Here is a 17,445-nt window from a genome sequence, read left to right on the forward strand (position 1 = left end):
AATGTTGGCTTTACAAGATAACTTTTATTTATTTGACATGAGAACTTCAGCTTATGTGGTTTCGTTTTATCTCCATGCAATGTGAATCTGTGTAACTACATTGTCCAGTCACGTTAATGTGACCATCTGTCAGAATCCTGACTAACTTTCTCTAGCAGCGTTGACCGCTGAGAAATGTGCAAAATGTGAGTTAGTGAGGTTCTGGGAGATATTGACAGGGGTGTGAAGCCATCCCTATTCCAGTGTCGTATCCAGCTGCGCGAGAATTTTAGGTTCGTGACTCTAACATCTCGATCGGGGTGGTCCCACGGGTTCTCGATTCGCTTTAAATCTGAGAAAGTTTTGTGGCCAGGGGAATTCGGGAAACTCGTCCTGATGCTCTTCGAGCCACGTATGTTCTTGAACAGTGCGAGCTGTGTCACACATTGCACTGTCCTGGTGGTGGATGCTATCGTGCGGAGGAAAAGCAAACTGCATGTAGGGTTCGACATGATTACCAAGTTTTGTTTATCTATCGTGCGTTCCAGAATGACGAGATGACCTAGGGAAAGCCCTTCGGTCTTGACCCTTCCGACGATTGTTGAAGGGTGTTTGCTTTCAGATGTTTCACGCCGTTCAGGCCAATAGCCTTCAGTCCGATGAAGCATTAGACGTGATTCATCTGAAAAGGCCATCAGTCACCCATCGGTGGACGTCCAGTAGCGACACTGGCGTGCAAATTTCAGCGTTCGTCGCCGATGTGTAGCAGTCAGAATGGGTACACGAACCAGGTGTCTACTGCGGAGGCCCTTACGCAGTAACGTTCGCTGAAAGGTTGTTGACTCCTCAACAACACTGTAGGTAGCCCTTTGGTTCATCTGAGCGGTAGGTTGTTCAACAATTGCGCGTCTATTCGCCCATACACATCTCCATAGCCGTCGCTCACCCTTGTCATCTAAGGCCGGTGGTGCACCACAGTTGCCTCAGTGCCGGTTTTGGATAGCTCTATTTTACCAGGCAAGGTATACCGTAACCACTAACACTAATAGTTTACAAACTTAGCCGTTTCCAAAATCCTTCAAATGTTGGCCCAAAAACCAGTGATCATGTGCTTTTGGTCGTAAAATAAGTCGCTTCGTTTAAATATTACGAAAACGACTACACTGTTTTTCGTGTCCCCGCGACACGATTTATATATCCTCCACTGCTAATGCTACAGCCTGCCGTCTGTGTGTGGATATTACATGCTCACGATGAACACGCGGTGGCGACCGCATTGTGGTGAAGGTACCCTTAGGCGGTATCGAAAGCAAGTCAACTTGCAATAAAATCTGTGCAACTTGTTGAATTCTTGTATCCTTCATTAAAGCTTAAATATGGATGCTGAAGGTCAACCATGTTTATAATTGTTATTTAATTTTGATTCATGACTATATGTGATTTTTAAAGTGCGTGTGTAAGAAGGGTTGAACACAGACAACCAGGCAACTGGAACTGTACTCCCGAAATGTGGTGTGGAACTGTGCATGACATTCCACACGTTTGTGTTGTACGCTAAATAACGGTATCGTTTGTCTTCCCAAGCGCTACCTCTAATCCTTCAGATGGATAATATCAGAATTTCTGTGATTTGATCTTTTGTCAGTGTATGCCTTCACTCGTTCCATGTCCATTGTTGCTCGTTGCTGGGATCTACAGAATACGTCGAAAGAATGAATGTAAAACAGAGGTAAGTGCTGGAAATGATTGCGTATTTTGTCCATTACTTAAGTGTGTGTGTGTGTGTGTGTGTGTGTGTGTGTGTGTGTGTGTTTGCTAGATTACCCATGAGGCGCCTCCCCAGATGGCGGATAGGGGAAAGCTTTCCACATATGATGGTACTGGGCAAATGAAACACCCATTGCGGACCAAATACTAACACAGGCCTAAACCCATTAGTGTCTGTTCTGGCATACAGCGGCTAGTGGTCAGCGTCTGTTCACCGGCTGCTACAAATACGTCTTGATCTCGACAATCAAGTCTTTAACAATTGTGACCACCTTTCGAGGTTACCACAACCACCTTGAACTTGAAAAAAATCATGATGGAACAACGGGAACGATACCCACAACCACAGGCCTCAGCGAATTTACTGGATTTTCCTGGTCATCAGATTCTGGGGACCAGGAACATCATGAAATAGAGAAGAGTCTGAGCTTCTCGGAACCTCCTCGCAAACATTTTATTGGCACACTCAACACCAATACTCTGGTTAAGATAGGCAAACTTAAACCGCTTACTGATGTACTCGAAAAATTTCACATAAAAAAACCTCGCAATACAAAAGACGAGTTTTATTGACGAGAACCATTTCAACATGTAAAACTACGGCATATACAAAGGAAAACCTACTGTCAGGCGAGGAACACCGACAATTTCTGGCACAGGATTTGCAGTACATAAATATGTCACAGACAACATCATAGATTTCAGTTCAGTATCTTCACAATAATCATCAAATCAGGAAACAAAAGATGCACAACCATCAACGCACATGCACCTATAAACGATCACAACAGGAAGAGACCACAAGGAGTCGAAAACTTTCGGGAAGACATGGAAGAAATAACAAAAAAATACCAGAAAGACACGTCAAGATTGCACTAGGAGATTTCAGTGCACAACTAGGCAAAGAGAAGAAGCACAAGCAAATGAGCCAGCCGTAGTGGCCGAGCGGTTCTAGGCGCTTCAGTCTGGAACGGCGCGACCGCTACGGTCGCAGGTTCGAATCCTGCCTCAGGCATGGATGTGTGTGATGTCCTTAGGTTAGTTAGGTTTAAGTAGTTCTAAGTTCTAGCGGACTGATGACCTCAGATGTTAAGTCCCATAGTGCTTAGAGCCATTTAGAGCCACAAAACAGAACCAAATTATAAGACCACATCCAGAATACATAAACGAAGACAAAATTATTAAGAAGTTAATCATAACACAACAGAGAATTGGACAGACTTGGCGAAGACAGTTCAGAAGGTAATGCGTTGGGGTCAACCTCCTAGGAAAAGCAAACATAGATGCTGGAATGCAACTTTTGATTAGGCAGTTGAACGAAGAGCTAAGACATGGAAGAGGTACAGCAGCAACAGAACAACGGAAACATGACACGATTTCCACAAAGTACTAAAACAATCTTCGAAAGAGATTAGAGCAGTGAAAAGGACATACGACAAAAACAGACGAAGTAAAATAGAGGAAGACTTCAAAAAAAATTATACCAGAAATTTCTATAGAACATACAGGAAAAAAATTAATGGGGTATCAGCCTCCAAATCCCTGTTTCAGAAGAACAACTGGATCTCTAGAAACAAACACTAAAGAAAATTACAATATTCTTAAAGAATACTTTGTGGACTCCTCAACTGTGAGAAAAATGGGACTTAACAGCTGAGGTCTTCAGTCCCCTAGTACTTAGAACTACTTAAACCTAACTAACCTAAGGACATCACACACATCCATGCCCGAGGCAGGATTGGAACCTGCGACCGTAGCGGTCGCGCGGTTCCAGACTGAAGCGCCTAGAACCGCTCGGCCACTCCAGCCGGCAACTGTGAGAAACCCAAAGAAAAATTACACTTCACGAAAACACTATCAAACCCAGACCCGAAGCCGCCTATAATCACAGATGTAGAGGAGGTTATAAAATAACTAAATAACAACAGAGCCCCAGGGGAAGATAGCATTATCGCCGACATCTGGAAACTCACAGACGAAAATATTACAAAGAAAATCCATAAAATTCACTTGGAAATATGGAGAATAGAGAAAAATCCACGGGAATGGAAATGCGCTCTGATTCACCCCCTCCACAAAAAGGGAGACAGGACAGACCCTAAAATTTAGAGAGGGATCTCATTTCTACCAGTCACTCATAAAATTCTGTTCAAGGAGTTATTGAACAGACTGGAACCACAAGTGATACAAAGATAAGTGAATAACAGGCAGGGTTCAGAAAGGGAAGATCCTGTACTGAACAAATTTGGAACCTGCGAACACTCTTGAAGGTCAGACAGGCGAACAATACTGGAGTTACATCTACATGATTACTCTGCAATTCACATTTAAGTGCTTGGCAGAGGGTTCATCGAACCACAATCATACTATCTCTCTACCATTCCACTCCCGAACAGCGCGCGGGAAAAACGAACACCTAAACCTTTCTGTTCGAGCTCTGATTTCTCTTATTTTATTTTGATGATCATTCCTACCTAGGTAGGTTGGGCTCAACAAAATATTTTCGCATTCGGAAGAGAAAGTTGGTGACTGAAATTTCGTAAATAGATCTCGCCGCGACGAACAACGTCTTTGCTTTAATGACTTCCATCCCAACTCGTGTATCATATCTGACACACTCTCTCCCCTATTACGTGATAATACAAAACGAGCTGCCCTTTTTTAGACCCTTTCGATGTCCTCCGTCAATCCCGCCTGGTAAGGATCCCACACCGCGCAGCAATATTCTAACAGAGGACGAACGAGTGTAGTGTAAGCTGTCTCTTTAGTGGACTTGTTGCATCTTCTAAGTGTCCTGCCAATGAAACGCAACCTTTGGCTCGCCTTCCCCACAATGTTATCTATGTGGTCTTTCCAACTGAAGATGTTCGTAATTTTAACGCCCAGGTACTTAGTTGAATTGACAGCCTTGAGAATTATACTATTTATCGAGTAATCGAATTCCAACGGATTTCTTTTGGAACTCATGTGGATCACCTCACACTTTTCGTTATTTAGCGTCAACTGCCACCTGCCACACCATACAGCAATCTTTTCTAAATCACTTTGCAACCGATACTGGTCTTCGGATGACCTTACTAGACGGTAAATTACAACATCATCTGCGAACAACATAAGAGAACTGCTCAGATTGTCACCCAGGTCATTTACATAGATCAGGAACAGCAGAGGTCCCAGGACTTTAAGAAGGCCTATGACTCCATTGACAGGCAAACTCTCTTTAACACACTAAAAGAACATGGCATAGGCAGAACAACAAGGCACTGATAGACAGACGTTCACCGACACCACATACAAAATAAAATTTATGGGAGAAATCTCAGAACCATTTGTGACACATACAGGGGTCAGACAAGGAGATGGTCTCTCACCACATCCATTCAACATAGTCCTGAACAAAATTATCAAGCAGTGGGAAGAAAAAGTAAAAGGAATTCAGTTAGGAAGAGCACGTGCAAACAAGACAATCTGATAATGCCTAGCATTTGCAGGTGACTTGGAAATACTCAGCAACAACAGGGAAGAAGCGCAGGAAGCCCTGGCATATTTACATGAAGTCTCTGCTAAAACTGAGTTACAGATATCATACTAGAAAAGACAATATATGGACAGAAAGAACAACAGTGCATAAGTCATGCACACAAGATACGGATTGGTTAACAGAGTGGATAAATTCAAGTATCTAGGGAAATACACACAAATAGAAGGATAAAACAAGGCCTCCAGTACAGAACGAACAGAAAAACTTCAGAAAGCGTACAAACTCACATGGACTCACTACAATAGAAGAAACATCTCAAGACAGGCGAAACTCATGCACTACAACACATTTGTACTACCAGAAACCGTCTGTGCATCAGAAACTACCACAAACAGGCATCACAGAGACAGAAAAGATACAACGTAAAATCCTTTGAAAAATTTGTGGAGCAGTACATGGAGGCGGTATATGGATGAAGAGGCCAACCAAAAAACTATACGAAAATACAGACAGACTCAAAGACATAATGAGAAAACACCGATGAACAACACTATAGTCACAAAGAGACTTTTTGATGTAGTCAACAGCTCAATCAAAAAAACCGACTGGTTTCATGAAATAGAGGAAGACCTAAAACAAGCAGAAATCAATAGATGAAAGAGACAAATTCAGAAACAAAATTATGAACACGAAATTTGAAATAAAAGAAACGAAGAGACCAGGGTAAATATGGATATAACAAAGGAAAGAGGAACACAGCCAAAGAATGAAGTGATTTTGGGAAGAGAAAAAGAATAAGAAAACTTGAAAAAAGGGGGAAAATTGAATAAACATATAACATTGAAGTTCAATCACTGTTTTAAGATCAAAAATGTATTATAATAATAATATATGTGATATTTGTTCTGTCAGACATATCCGAAAGAACAGACAGGGGTCAAGACACAAAACAGCGCCAGTAACAGTCAAGGCACAAAGCAGTTAATGACATTAGCTGCTAGCAGACACTGATTTAAATCGATGGCGGACTCTAACATTTGCGTCGAACTGAGATTCCAACCGTGGTTCCCCGATAAGTAGGCAGATGTGCTAACCATTGCGCCGTCTGGACAAAAAAAAAATGGTTCAAATGGCTCTGAGCACTATGGGACTTAACATCTATGGTCATCAGTCCCCTAGAACTAAGAACTACTTAAACCTAACTAACCTAAGGACATCACACAACACCCAGGCATCACGAGGCAGAGAAAATCCCTGACCCCGCCGGGAGTCGAACCCGGGAACCCGGGCGCGGGAAGCGAGAACGCTACCGCACGACCACGAGCTGCGGCCCCGTCTGGACACAGTGGTCATAGTAGCTGCACGGGCTACCCTGGCACACCTCCCGTCAGGCCCAAATTTTCGATTTATCCACACACTACTAATGTAGTGCCCCTTCCCCATTATCCTCATTCCTCGCAGAATTTCACCGATTCCCTTAAGAGTTCTAGCTTGGCGTGCATCCCTACTGAATAATCGGCTGTCCTCACCTTTTGGACATGTCAGTAAAAACAGACGCCACATATATATATATAATTAAGGTGAGGACGACCAAATTATCACTTCACTGCGGATGTACACCACGCTCGAACTCTTACAGGAATAGGCTAAATGGCCCGAGTAATGAGGATAATGGGGAAGGGGCGCTACGTTAGTAGTGTGTGCGTAAGTTAAGAAGATGAGTCTGACGCATGGTGTGCTAGGGCTGCCTGTGCAGTTGTGACGGACAGTGTGTCCGTATTGCGCAGTGGTCAGAGGATCTTCCTAGCAATAAGAGGAACCGAGTTCGAATCCTGGTCTGGAACAAATTCTCAAGTTTCTCCATCGATTTAAACCAATGCCCGCTGGCAGCTAATTCGTTAATTTCTTTGTGTCTCGATTTAAATCAATGCGCAATGACAGATAATGTCATTAATTGCTTTGTGCCTTCACCGTTAATGACGCTGAATTGTCACAAGTGCGAAGTGAGCTGATTCACAGTGTGTAACAATGTCAACACCTACGGGAAGTGCAGCTCGCCCGCAGTCGTAGTTGCTGCCTGCCCTCACAGCACGCACCTGCGCTCCTCCTCGTCGTCCTCGTCCTCGTCGTCGTCGTCGTCGTCAGCGCCGGGCGCCTCGTCGTCGTCGTCGTCGCGGCGCTGCGTGACGAGCAGTGCGACGGTGCCGCCGCCCACGGGGGCCGGCCTGCGCAGCTCGCGCAGCAGCCGCGTCGCCGCCGCGTCCGGCGAGCCGCCCGCCTGCGACACCTGGTACTCGGCGCACTCCGTCAGCAGCTGACGCACCTGCACCAGCACCACCACCACTGTTACCCGAGCTACCAAGTGTTCATCACAACAAAAAGAGGGACGTCATTTACACTGTATGAAGAAAAAGGGAAAACCGATCACCCAGGGCGTATGGTCAGAAGTCAGTGTAACTTCTACACCAACATACTCCGCAAGGCAACTTATGGTGCTTGGTGGAGGGTTCCCTATACCACTAGTAGTCTTTCCGTACCACTCGCAAATAGAGCGAGGTAAAATAACTTTCTATATATCTCAATATCACCCTAATTTCTGGTATTTCATGTTCTTCGACTTAACGCCAAATGTACGCTGATATCAGTAGCATTGTCTTGCAGTGAACTTCAAATGCTTGTTCTCTAAACTTTCTGAATAGTTTCCTTTGGAAAGAATGTCGCCTTCACTCCAAAGGATTCCCATTTGAGTTCCCAAAGCATCTCCGTAGCACTTGCATGTCGTTCGGACCCGTTGGTACAAAATCTAGGAGTCCTCCTCTGAATTGCTTCGATGTCTTCCAAGACACTCGAGCAGTACTCAAGAATGGATCGTACTAGTATTCTATACGCGGTCTACTTTTCACACTTTTTTAAAATTCTCCTGTTATACGTGCCCTACTACAATACTTATTACGTGCTCGTCTCATTTCACATCGCTTTCCAACGTTTTGCTTAGACATTTAATCTATGTGACCCTCTCAAGTAGCACATTGCTAACGCTGTATTCAAACCTAATGAGCCTGTTTCTCCTATCCATCTGCATTAACATTTTTCTACACATAGAACTAGCAGCCATTCATCACATCAACTAGAAATTTTGCCTAAGACATCTTGAATCCTCGTACAGTCATTCACCATGATACTTTCCCATACACTACAGCATCATCAGCAAGTGACCGCAGATTGCTGTCCACCCTGTCCGCCAGATCATTTATTTACAAAATAACAACACTCATACTATATTTCCCTGGGGCTTTCATGACGTTACCCTTGTCTCTGATGAACACTCGCCATCGAGGACAAGGTAGTGGGTCCAGTTAGTTAAGAAGTCTTCCAGCGACTCACACATCTAGGAACCTATTTCGTATGCTTATACCTTCGTTAACAGTCTGCAGTGGCGCACCGTGTCAAATATTTTTCGGAAATCTAGGAATATCAAATCTGCCTGCCGCCCTTCATCCACAGTTCACAAGATATCATGTTCACTGAGCGATAGTTTCTAAAACAGCGCTGATTCGTTGGCAGAAAACCGAGCGGGGTGGCGCAGTGGTTAGACACTGGACTCGCATTCGGGAGGACGACGGTTCAATCCCGCGTCCGGCCATCCTGATTTAGGTTTTCCGTGATTTCCCTAAATCACTCCAGGCAAATGCCGGGATCGTTCCTCTGAAAGGGCACGGCCGACTTCCTTCCCAATCCTTCCCTAATCCGATGAGACCGATGACCACGCTGTCTGGTCTCCTTCCCCAAACCAACCAACCAACCAACCGTTGGCAGAAAATTTTCCTTCAAAGGTTTTAATGACTTTCGAAACTTTTGGACCTTGAAATGTGTCGATTTTAAGAATTGAAAATTTGTGCTGGACCGGGACTCGAACCCGATCTCCTACTTTACGTGAGCGGTCACCTTAACCACTTCGACCTTCGAGCACGCTACCCTTCCAACCCAACTTCCCAGCCTGTTATTCACTACTGACGTAGTGACACCTACCTATGAACCCCTGCCATCGGACATGGGGTGTATCCATACTGAAAGAAAGGACCCTTGGTCGCCGTCACCTTGTTAATATATATGTATCAAGAAACTTTTCCGTCTCAAGAAAATTTATTATATTCTGTGAATATATTCAAGAATTCTGCAGAAAACTGATGCTAGGAATATTGGTCTCTAATGTTGCGTGTCCGTTCTCTTACCCTTCTCGCACATAGGAGTCACTTGTACTTAACTTCAGTCGCGATAAATGCAAGATAAGTAAGGGGCCAATGCCCTACAGTACTCTTTGTACAATCGAACTGGGATTCCATCAGGACCCGGCTATTTATTTGTTTTCATCTCTTACATTCATTTCACTACGCCAAGGATGCCATCACTATGCCCTTCATACGGGAGTCCGTGCGATTGCCAGACGACGGTATGTTTATACGATCTTCCTGCGTCAACGATTTCTTCAACTCGGTTTTTCTTTTGGTACCTTCTGTTACCACGCCAGACTGGTCAACTACTGAATGGACACGAGCCTTAGACCAGCTTAACGATAAGATCTTTCTCTGAGGTATGACGGTGACAGTTGTGTTTCGTGCAGCGAACTTCTTACAAATGCACAAACCTCCAACATATTGAGTCTGTCCTTATTTGCGCATTCTCTTTTGAACCGAGAGTGCTACAGGCTTTGCTTCCTCACCAATTTCGGAATTTCGTTGTTAAACCACGGTGTGTCTTTTCCGTCGTTAATCTACTTAATCTACACATACCTCTCCAAAGCACGATTTACAACTCCTTTAAACTATGCCCATAATTCCTCTATGTCCATCGCACTGGAACTAAATGAGGTAAATTCATTGTGTAAGTGGGGTGCTAACAACTGCTTATCTGCTCTTTCTACCAGAAATAATCTCTTAGCGTTCTTAACTGATTTATTTATTTTAATAACCATTGTCCCCATGACGACATCATAGTCACTATTGCCTGTCTTTCTACTGGCTTAGTATACAAACATACCGTCGACGAATATCGTAAATCATTTGAGTTTCATTTCTCTGAGTCAGGTAGAACTGTCATCAGAATACATTAGTGTTGTTTGTTTTTAGTATTACTACCTGGGCTCTTACGGAGAAGTACGTGTGGGTCAAGCGTACTCATCGGACATACAGGTCCCTAAAGCAGAAGTTCACCATTCTCCCACAGGTAGCGCAGAAATCATCACCTCCTCAGTTTTACTCTGGAACGTCTGGCAGTCGTCCTCTTACATCTGCAGAAAAAGCGGTATGTCACTTTTCTACGATTTCGATACAAAATTTGCATAGTTTTGACTGAGGGTTACATGAACCTTCATCTATTTAAAAGTTAGATAACCTCGGTATCGAAACTGGCGCTTTTAAGCTTCCAATATGACTTTAGTTGTGTGTGATAGCTGCCAATTACCGAAAAACAAAATAGCGGAAGGGGATAAAAGCACGCAGGTCTTACGGAGTACAAGTTAGCAACGCATACTTGTACCGCACCAAGAAACGAGTTTTCACCCCATAAACTGTACTTCGACTTATTTAATCCCTTCCAGGGTATTCATACATTTTTTTGTTTGTGTTTGTTTACCTTGGATGCCTCATTATTCATTTTAAAAAATTTGAATTAATTTTTTTTGTTCTTTCGTTTGGTAGTGGCTGTTTCAGGCATAAGTACCGCTGAAGTCCACGTCTTCCATAGTGCATTTTCTTTTCCAAAAGCCGGCCATGCATGCCAACTCGACAGCCATTACCATCAAGCTCTTGGCAATGTTGAAAATGGGTGCTCTATACGCAAGCATTCAAAGGTACTGAGTTTTCAAAGTTTTAAAACTCGTAAAGACAGTGATCACCTCTGCCGATTCACGACAACTGTTTCTTTGGAGGAAGAACAAGCAATAGCAGCACTGCATTTCACTCGATAGACATTTTTTCGGCCTTATTGCAACTATGACATTTACTTTTCACTAGTACCGAATAATAAAGAATTTTTAATTTGTCTTTCCGTATATTTCTTTAATCCCCAGTTAGGGGTAAAAGTACGTATTGCGTTCTCTTGCCCCATGCCCCAGTACTCTTACCCCACACAATGGCGTAAGAGTATGAAAAGTTATTTTCTTGGAATATACTTATTACTCCTCTAATAATAACTGGATGACAACGAAAGTTTGCCCGCATCTCGTGGTCGTGCGGTAGCGTTCTCGCTTCCCACGCCCGGGTTCCCGGGTTCGATTCCCGGCGGGGTCAGGGATTTTTCTCTGCCTCGTGATGGCTGGGTGTTGTGTGATGTCCTTAGGTTAGTTAGGTTTGAGTAGTTCTAAGTTCTAGGGGACTGATGACCATAGATGTTAAGTCCCATAGTGCTCAGAGCCATTTGAACAACGAAATTTTACACGATGTTACCAACATGTTAAATTACATTTTCCATGCATAACTGATCTAATGCTTCTGCAAGATACTTTCTTTTTAATATTTGGTAAAACAAAAATGCGTACTATGGCTACGAAGTCTTTCGCGACGTATTTCTTGAATAAAAATCTCTCGGTGTATATGCCGCGTCAATTCAGAGTAAAACTCCAAGCTTTCGACCACTACCTCCATGGTCGTCGTCAAGGCTAAAACTGACTGTCGTGAACTATTTTTTTTCCCCTTTATTGATTTTAGTACGCTGCTCTACAGCCTACAGACTTTCATTTTAAAAAGCGGAAGAAGAAAAGAAACAAGAAAAACGGGCGATAAAATGGTGACGTCAAGTGTAAAATGGCGGAAAAAGGCGGAAAGTTAAAACAGAAAGCAAAAGGGGTTGGCAACATTAATAAAAGACACAGGAATCAGACAAGTAACATAGTACACACACAATTAAAAAACACGGCGACAGTCTGGTTTCTGTTCGCAAGAGATAAAAGGCACACCCAGCGACAGTATGATGGCCGTTCGTAACACTTCCCAAAACACACAACACGGAACACTCACTGTAAAACACTCACTGTAGAACACTCACTGTAGAACACTGCACGAAAGTGGCGGCACAAAGATGACACTCCCGAGCGAAAGGCAGATGGGGGAGGGGAGGGACCTGGAGGAGGGGGAAGAACAAGGAGGGAGGAAGGAAAAAAACGAAAAGGGGGGGGAACCAAGGAGGGAGAGGACTAATAAAGGGGAGAAGGGCAGACGCGAGAGGGAATGAGAGAAGGCAGAGGAGGGAAATGTAAAAGGACTCTGGGGAGGGAAGGGGGAGAAGAGAGGGGAGGTGGGGAAGAAAGAGGATGGAAGGGGGGAGAGGGAGTCCGGGAAAAGGACAGAGGAAAGGAGAGTGAGGGTGAGAGTTGATAGGAGGGATAAATGGAGGGAGAGAGGGCATTATCCAGGAGGGGGAGTTGATGGAAGCCACCTTGGGAAAGGAGATGTAGGGTGTAGAGATGGAGGGCAGGGGGGACACAACAATGAAGATGTGGCAGGGGGCGGGGATAGGAGAGGAGAGGAGCAACCAGGGGGTGAGGGGGTTCAAGGTGGTGGGAGGTGTAGAGGATGCAGATATGTTCGAGGAATAGGAGCAGACGCGGGAAAGGAATGAGATCATAGAGTATTCGCGTGGGGGACGGGAGGCGTATACGGAAGGCGAGGTGGAGGGTATTATAGAATTTGGGGGGGGGGGGCAGATATCCAGGCATGACTGGCATAACAGAGGATGGGATGGATTAAGGATTTGTAGGTGTGGAGGATGGTAGAGGGGTGCAACCCCCATGTCCGGCCAGAGAGGAGTCGGAGGTGGTTGTGGGCTTTGGATTGGATGGAGCGGAGATGAGGGATCCAGGTGAGGTGACGGTCAATGGTGAGGACAAGGAGGGTGGGGATGAGGCGGACAGGACGGGCGCAGACAGTAAGGGAGAAATCCAGAAGCCAGAAGGAGTGAGTGGTACGACGTACGATGATTGTCTGGGTCTTGGAAGGATTGATTTTCAGGAGCCACTGGTTACACCATGCAGCAAAAAGGTCAAGGTGATTCTGGAGAAGGTGTTGGGACCGTTGGAGGGTAGGAGCGAGGGCGAGGAATGCGGTGTCATCAGCATATTGCAAGAGGTGTACTGGATGGGGGGGGGGGGGGGGGGGGCATATCTCCCGTGTACAGGAGGTAGAGGAGAGGGGAGAGGACAGAGCCCTGGGGCACACCTGCAGGGGGGTAGAAGGTGGGGGAATTGGCATTATGGATGGTAACATAGGAGGGGCGGTGGGAGAGGAAGGAGGCCATCAGACGGATGTAGTTGATAGGAAGGGCGTAGGTTTGGAGTTTAAACAGGAGACCGGGATGCCAGACACGGTCTTTTCGAGATCAAGGGAGACAAAAATGGTGGAGCGACAGGAGTTAAGCTGGAGGGAGAGGAGATGAGTGAGGCGGAGGAGTTGGTCATCAGCAGAGAAGAAAGGTCAAAAGCCACATTGGGTGTTGGGGAGGAGGTGGTTTTGGCGGAGGTGGTGATGGATGCGCCGGGAAAGGATGGATTCCAAGAGCTTACTGAACACTGATGTGAGACAGATAGGACGATAGGAAGAGGCATCAGATGGAGGCTTGTTGGGTTTGGAGAACATCAGGATACGGGAGGTTTTCCACAGGTCAGGATAGAAGCCAGTGGCAAGGATGACATTGTAGAGGGTGGCAAGGATTGAAAGGAAGGAGGGAGGGCAGTGTTTGAGGTGGCGGTAGGTAATACAGTCGTGGCCGGGAGCAGTGTTGCATTTAGTGTGCAGTGTGAGGCTAATGTCCTATGTAGTGATGGGAGTGTTAAGTGTGTGGCCCAAGTACTGGAAGCTAGGAGCAAGGGGAGGAACAGAGGTATTCATACAGTCCATGACGTCAGGGAAGAGGGAATAATCAAAGTGGGGATCATCTGGAATGTAAAAAACATTGTAGAGGTGAGAGACAAAGTGCTTGGCCTTACTGAGGTTGTCAGGAAAGGGACTGTCATTAAGGAGGAGATGGTACTGTGGGGTGGGGCGGTTCCCAGTAAGGCGGTGGAAAGCAGACTAATACTTGGAAGAGTTTATGGGGAGCGTGGTGTTGAGTTGTGTACATGTCTGGCGCTAGGCACGGCGTTTCTTCGCAGTAAGCAGGTTGCGGATGTGTCGTTGTAATTGCCAGTGGCGGGTAAGTGTATCCCGATCACGAGTGCGGAGAAAAGAGCGGTAGAGACGGCGGAACTCTCGAAGGAGAAGGACGGCCTGTGGAGGCAGGGCGGGGCGGTGAGGATGGATGGCTTTGGTGGGGATATGGGTGGCGACGGCGGCAGACAAGGTCTGGTGCAGGAAGGCAGCAGTGTGAGAGATGTCATCAGGAGATTGGAGGGTAAAGTCGTGGCTGTCAACCTGGGTGTGAATGGAGTCCCAGTAGGCATCCCAGTTGGCACGGGAGTAATCATGGACAAGTTTAGGAGGGACGTCAGGGCGAGGAGCGTTGCAGGGATGGCGATAGTGAGGAGAACAGGAGCATGGTCACTGCCAGTGAGGTCAAGGACAACTGCGTTGATGCGCCCAAGGAGGTTGGGAAGGGCAAGGACCACATCAGGAGTGGTGTTGGATTCGGGTCGGGTGTGCTGAGACAGGGGGACCAGGTCTCCCTGGACGGTGGTGAGAAACTGATACCACCGCTGGAGGTCGGCAGGATCACAGCTGTGGATATTGAGGTCGGTGTCGTGAACTAGCGAGGCTCCCACTTTTACATGCAAAGGACGGCTTCTGATTGGCTGGAATACGTCATAGCAACAGCAATATGGCGCGTAATGACGTGGTGCCCTCTACTTTCATAGATGTAGTTTCTATCCCACATTGCTTGCAGCGCCATCCCTTGAATCAGGAGGTAAAGTGCGGGAAGTTTTTCCAGTAATTCGATGCGTGGGCTATTATTCTGGTTTCTTCAAATAAAATCTTATGCTTGTTGAGCAGGCTATGTTCAGCCACCGTTGATTTTTCCAAATGCCTGTATTTCAGGCGGCGCTGGTGCTCGATGCAGCGGTCGGCAACGGTTCTTACGGACTGGCCCACGTAATTCTTGCCGCATTCGCGAGGAATAGTACAAATACCCGGCACTCTTAAGCCGAGACTATCTTTAACTGGTCTCAACATTTCCTTAACTTTCCTAGGTCATCGGAAAACTGATTTTATTCCTTGCCTCTTTAGCACTCTGCCTATCTTGCTTGTTGTAGCACCGCAGAAAGGAAGCCGCGCTATGTGTTGGTCCTCTTCTTGTATATGGCCGGCATCGTGTCTTACATTCTTGGACAATACTGATTTAATTTCACCGGCAGAATAACCATTCCTCTTGAAAACAGTCATCAAATGGTTAATCTCGGGACCGAGGTGGTCCTTGTCGGAAATAGTCCTGGCTCTTCTGAGACGGATGATGGAAGCTGTGGCTATGCAGATATAAGTCTGTATGGGTTGGCTTCCTGTACACGGAATGGCCCAGTCGTCCATCCGGCTTTCGCTCCACCAACACATCTAAAAAAGGTAACTTCCCTTCCTTCTCTACCTCCAATGTAAATTTTATGTTTGGATGTACACCATTTAAATGTTCGACGAACTGCTGCAGCGTGTCGCTGCCATGTGGCCAGATTAAAAACGTGTCGTCGACGTATCTGTAGAAGCATGAGGGGCTGAGGTGAGCACTGCTCAACGCTCGTTCTTCAAAATCCTCCATGAAAAAATTCGCTATTGTTGGTGACAGTGGCGAACCCATGGCTGTTCCATCCGTCATTTCATAATAATTTCCACTGTATAAAAAGTAAGTGGTCGTCAAGGTATGTGGGAGCCTCGCTAGTTCACGACAGAAAGGTTCTGTCCTTTCCCCTCTCCTCTGTCTCCTGTACACTGCTGATATGCCCAAACCTCCCCATCCTGTTCATCTTCTCGAGTTCGCTGATGACACCGCCTTCCTAGCCCTTTATCCTACCCTTCAACGGTCCCAACGTACCCTCCAAACCCACCTTGACCAATTCACCGCTTGGTGCAACCAGTGGTTCCTCCGTGTTAATCCCTCCGAGATCCAGGCGATCATCATAGGCCACACCACCCACTCCTTCCGCCTCCATGATTTCTACCTCACCACTTATGACCGTCCTATCCACCTCACTCCTACCCTCAGGTACCTTGGCCTCACACTCGACCGCCACCTCACCTGGACTCCCCATCTCCTAACCATCCAAAACAAAGCTCACAACCGCCTCCGCCTCCTGAAACTCCTGTCCAGCCAGACGTGGGGTCTGCATCCTTCCTCCATCCTTCACACCTACAAATCCATGATCCCCCCATCCTTTGTTATGCCAGCGTCGCTTGGTTGTCCGTGTCCCCCCCCCGGTTCTATAAAGCCCTCCAAATCCTCTAACGCCATGCACTCCGCCTCGCTTTCCGCATCCGCCTACCGTCCCCCACGCACATCCTCTACAACCTCATCCCCTTCCCCCACCTTCTCCTTTTCCTTGAACACATCCGCACACTATATATTGTCTGCAGCCTTGATCCCCCTCACCCCCTGGTGTCTCCCTTCCTCTCCACCCCCAACCAGTTGCCGCGCCTTTATCGTTGTGTCGCTCCCTCTCTCCATCTCCTTTCCCAACACAACTTCCACCGGCTACCCCTCCCGGATGATGAGCTTCGCCCTGACATCTACCCTTCCTACCAACTCTACCCCCTCTTCCTGCCTCCTCCTCAGGGCTCCCTCTCCTCCCCCTCCCTCCTCCTGAGCGGCTTCCCCCTCCTACTACCCCTCCATCTCTTGTGCCTCCTTTCAGTGTCTCTGCGCTCCCTCCTGCCCTGTCTTCCCTTTCCCTCTCCCGACCCACATTTCTCCTGCCTCTTCATGAAGCCACAGTTGCCCCTCTTCATCCCACCGCTTCCCCAGCTGCCCCATTCTCCCCCTCCTTTTCGATCCTCTCTGACCTTTCCCTCGGCAGGTCCCACCTGGTAGTTTTATTCTTCGTCATGTGTGCTCAAAATGGGTTTTAAGTGTGTTGTTTCAGAGTGTTTTTAATACTGTGGCCAACTTTTAACCTGTGCATGCGCATTCAGTGTCTTCTCTGTGTTTTAAGAATCGCCAACTGTGTTTTTTAACTTTCTAGTGACTTTTTTAACCGTCCCCCATGAACGTCTACATGTCAGTGTATTTTTACCTCCATTTTCCCCCCTTAC

General features: G+C 46.4%; 1 protein-coding gene across 1 annotated transcript in view; it reads right to left on the bottom strand.

Annotated features, from left to right (window-relative positions):
• LOC126426824 (potassium channel subfamily K member 18-like) overlaps positions 1 to 17,445 on the bottom strand; it is a 63,944-nt gene that overhangs the window by 19,938 nt on the left and 26,561 nt on the right. The window contains exon 3 of the mRNA XM_050088878.1: positions 7,381 to 7,570. Within this exon, the coding sequence (XP_049944835.1) occupies positions 7,381 to 7,570 (190 nt within the window). The remainder of the gene's footprint in view (positions 1 to 7,380; positions 7,571 to 17,445) is intronic.

The sequence above is a fragment of the Schistocerca serialis genome, chromosome 1 (genome assembly GCF_023864345.2).
Source record: "Schistocerca serialis cubense isolate TAMUIC-IGC-003099 chromosome 1, iqSchSeri2.2, whole genome shotgun sequence".
Classification (NCBI taxonomy): Eukaryota; Metazoa; Arthropoda; class Insecta; order Orthoptera; family Acrididae; genus Schistocerca; species Schistocerca serialis.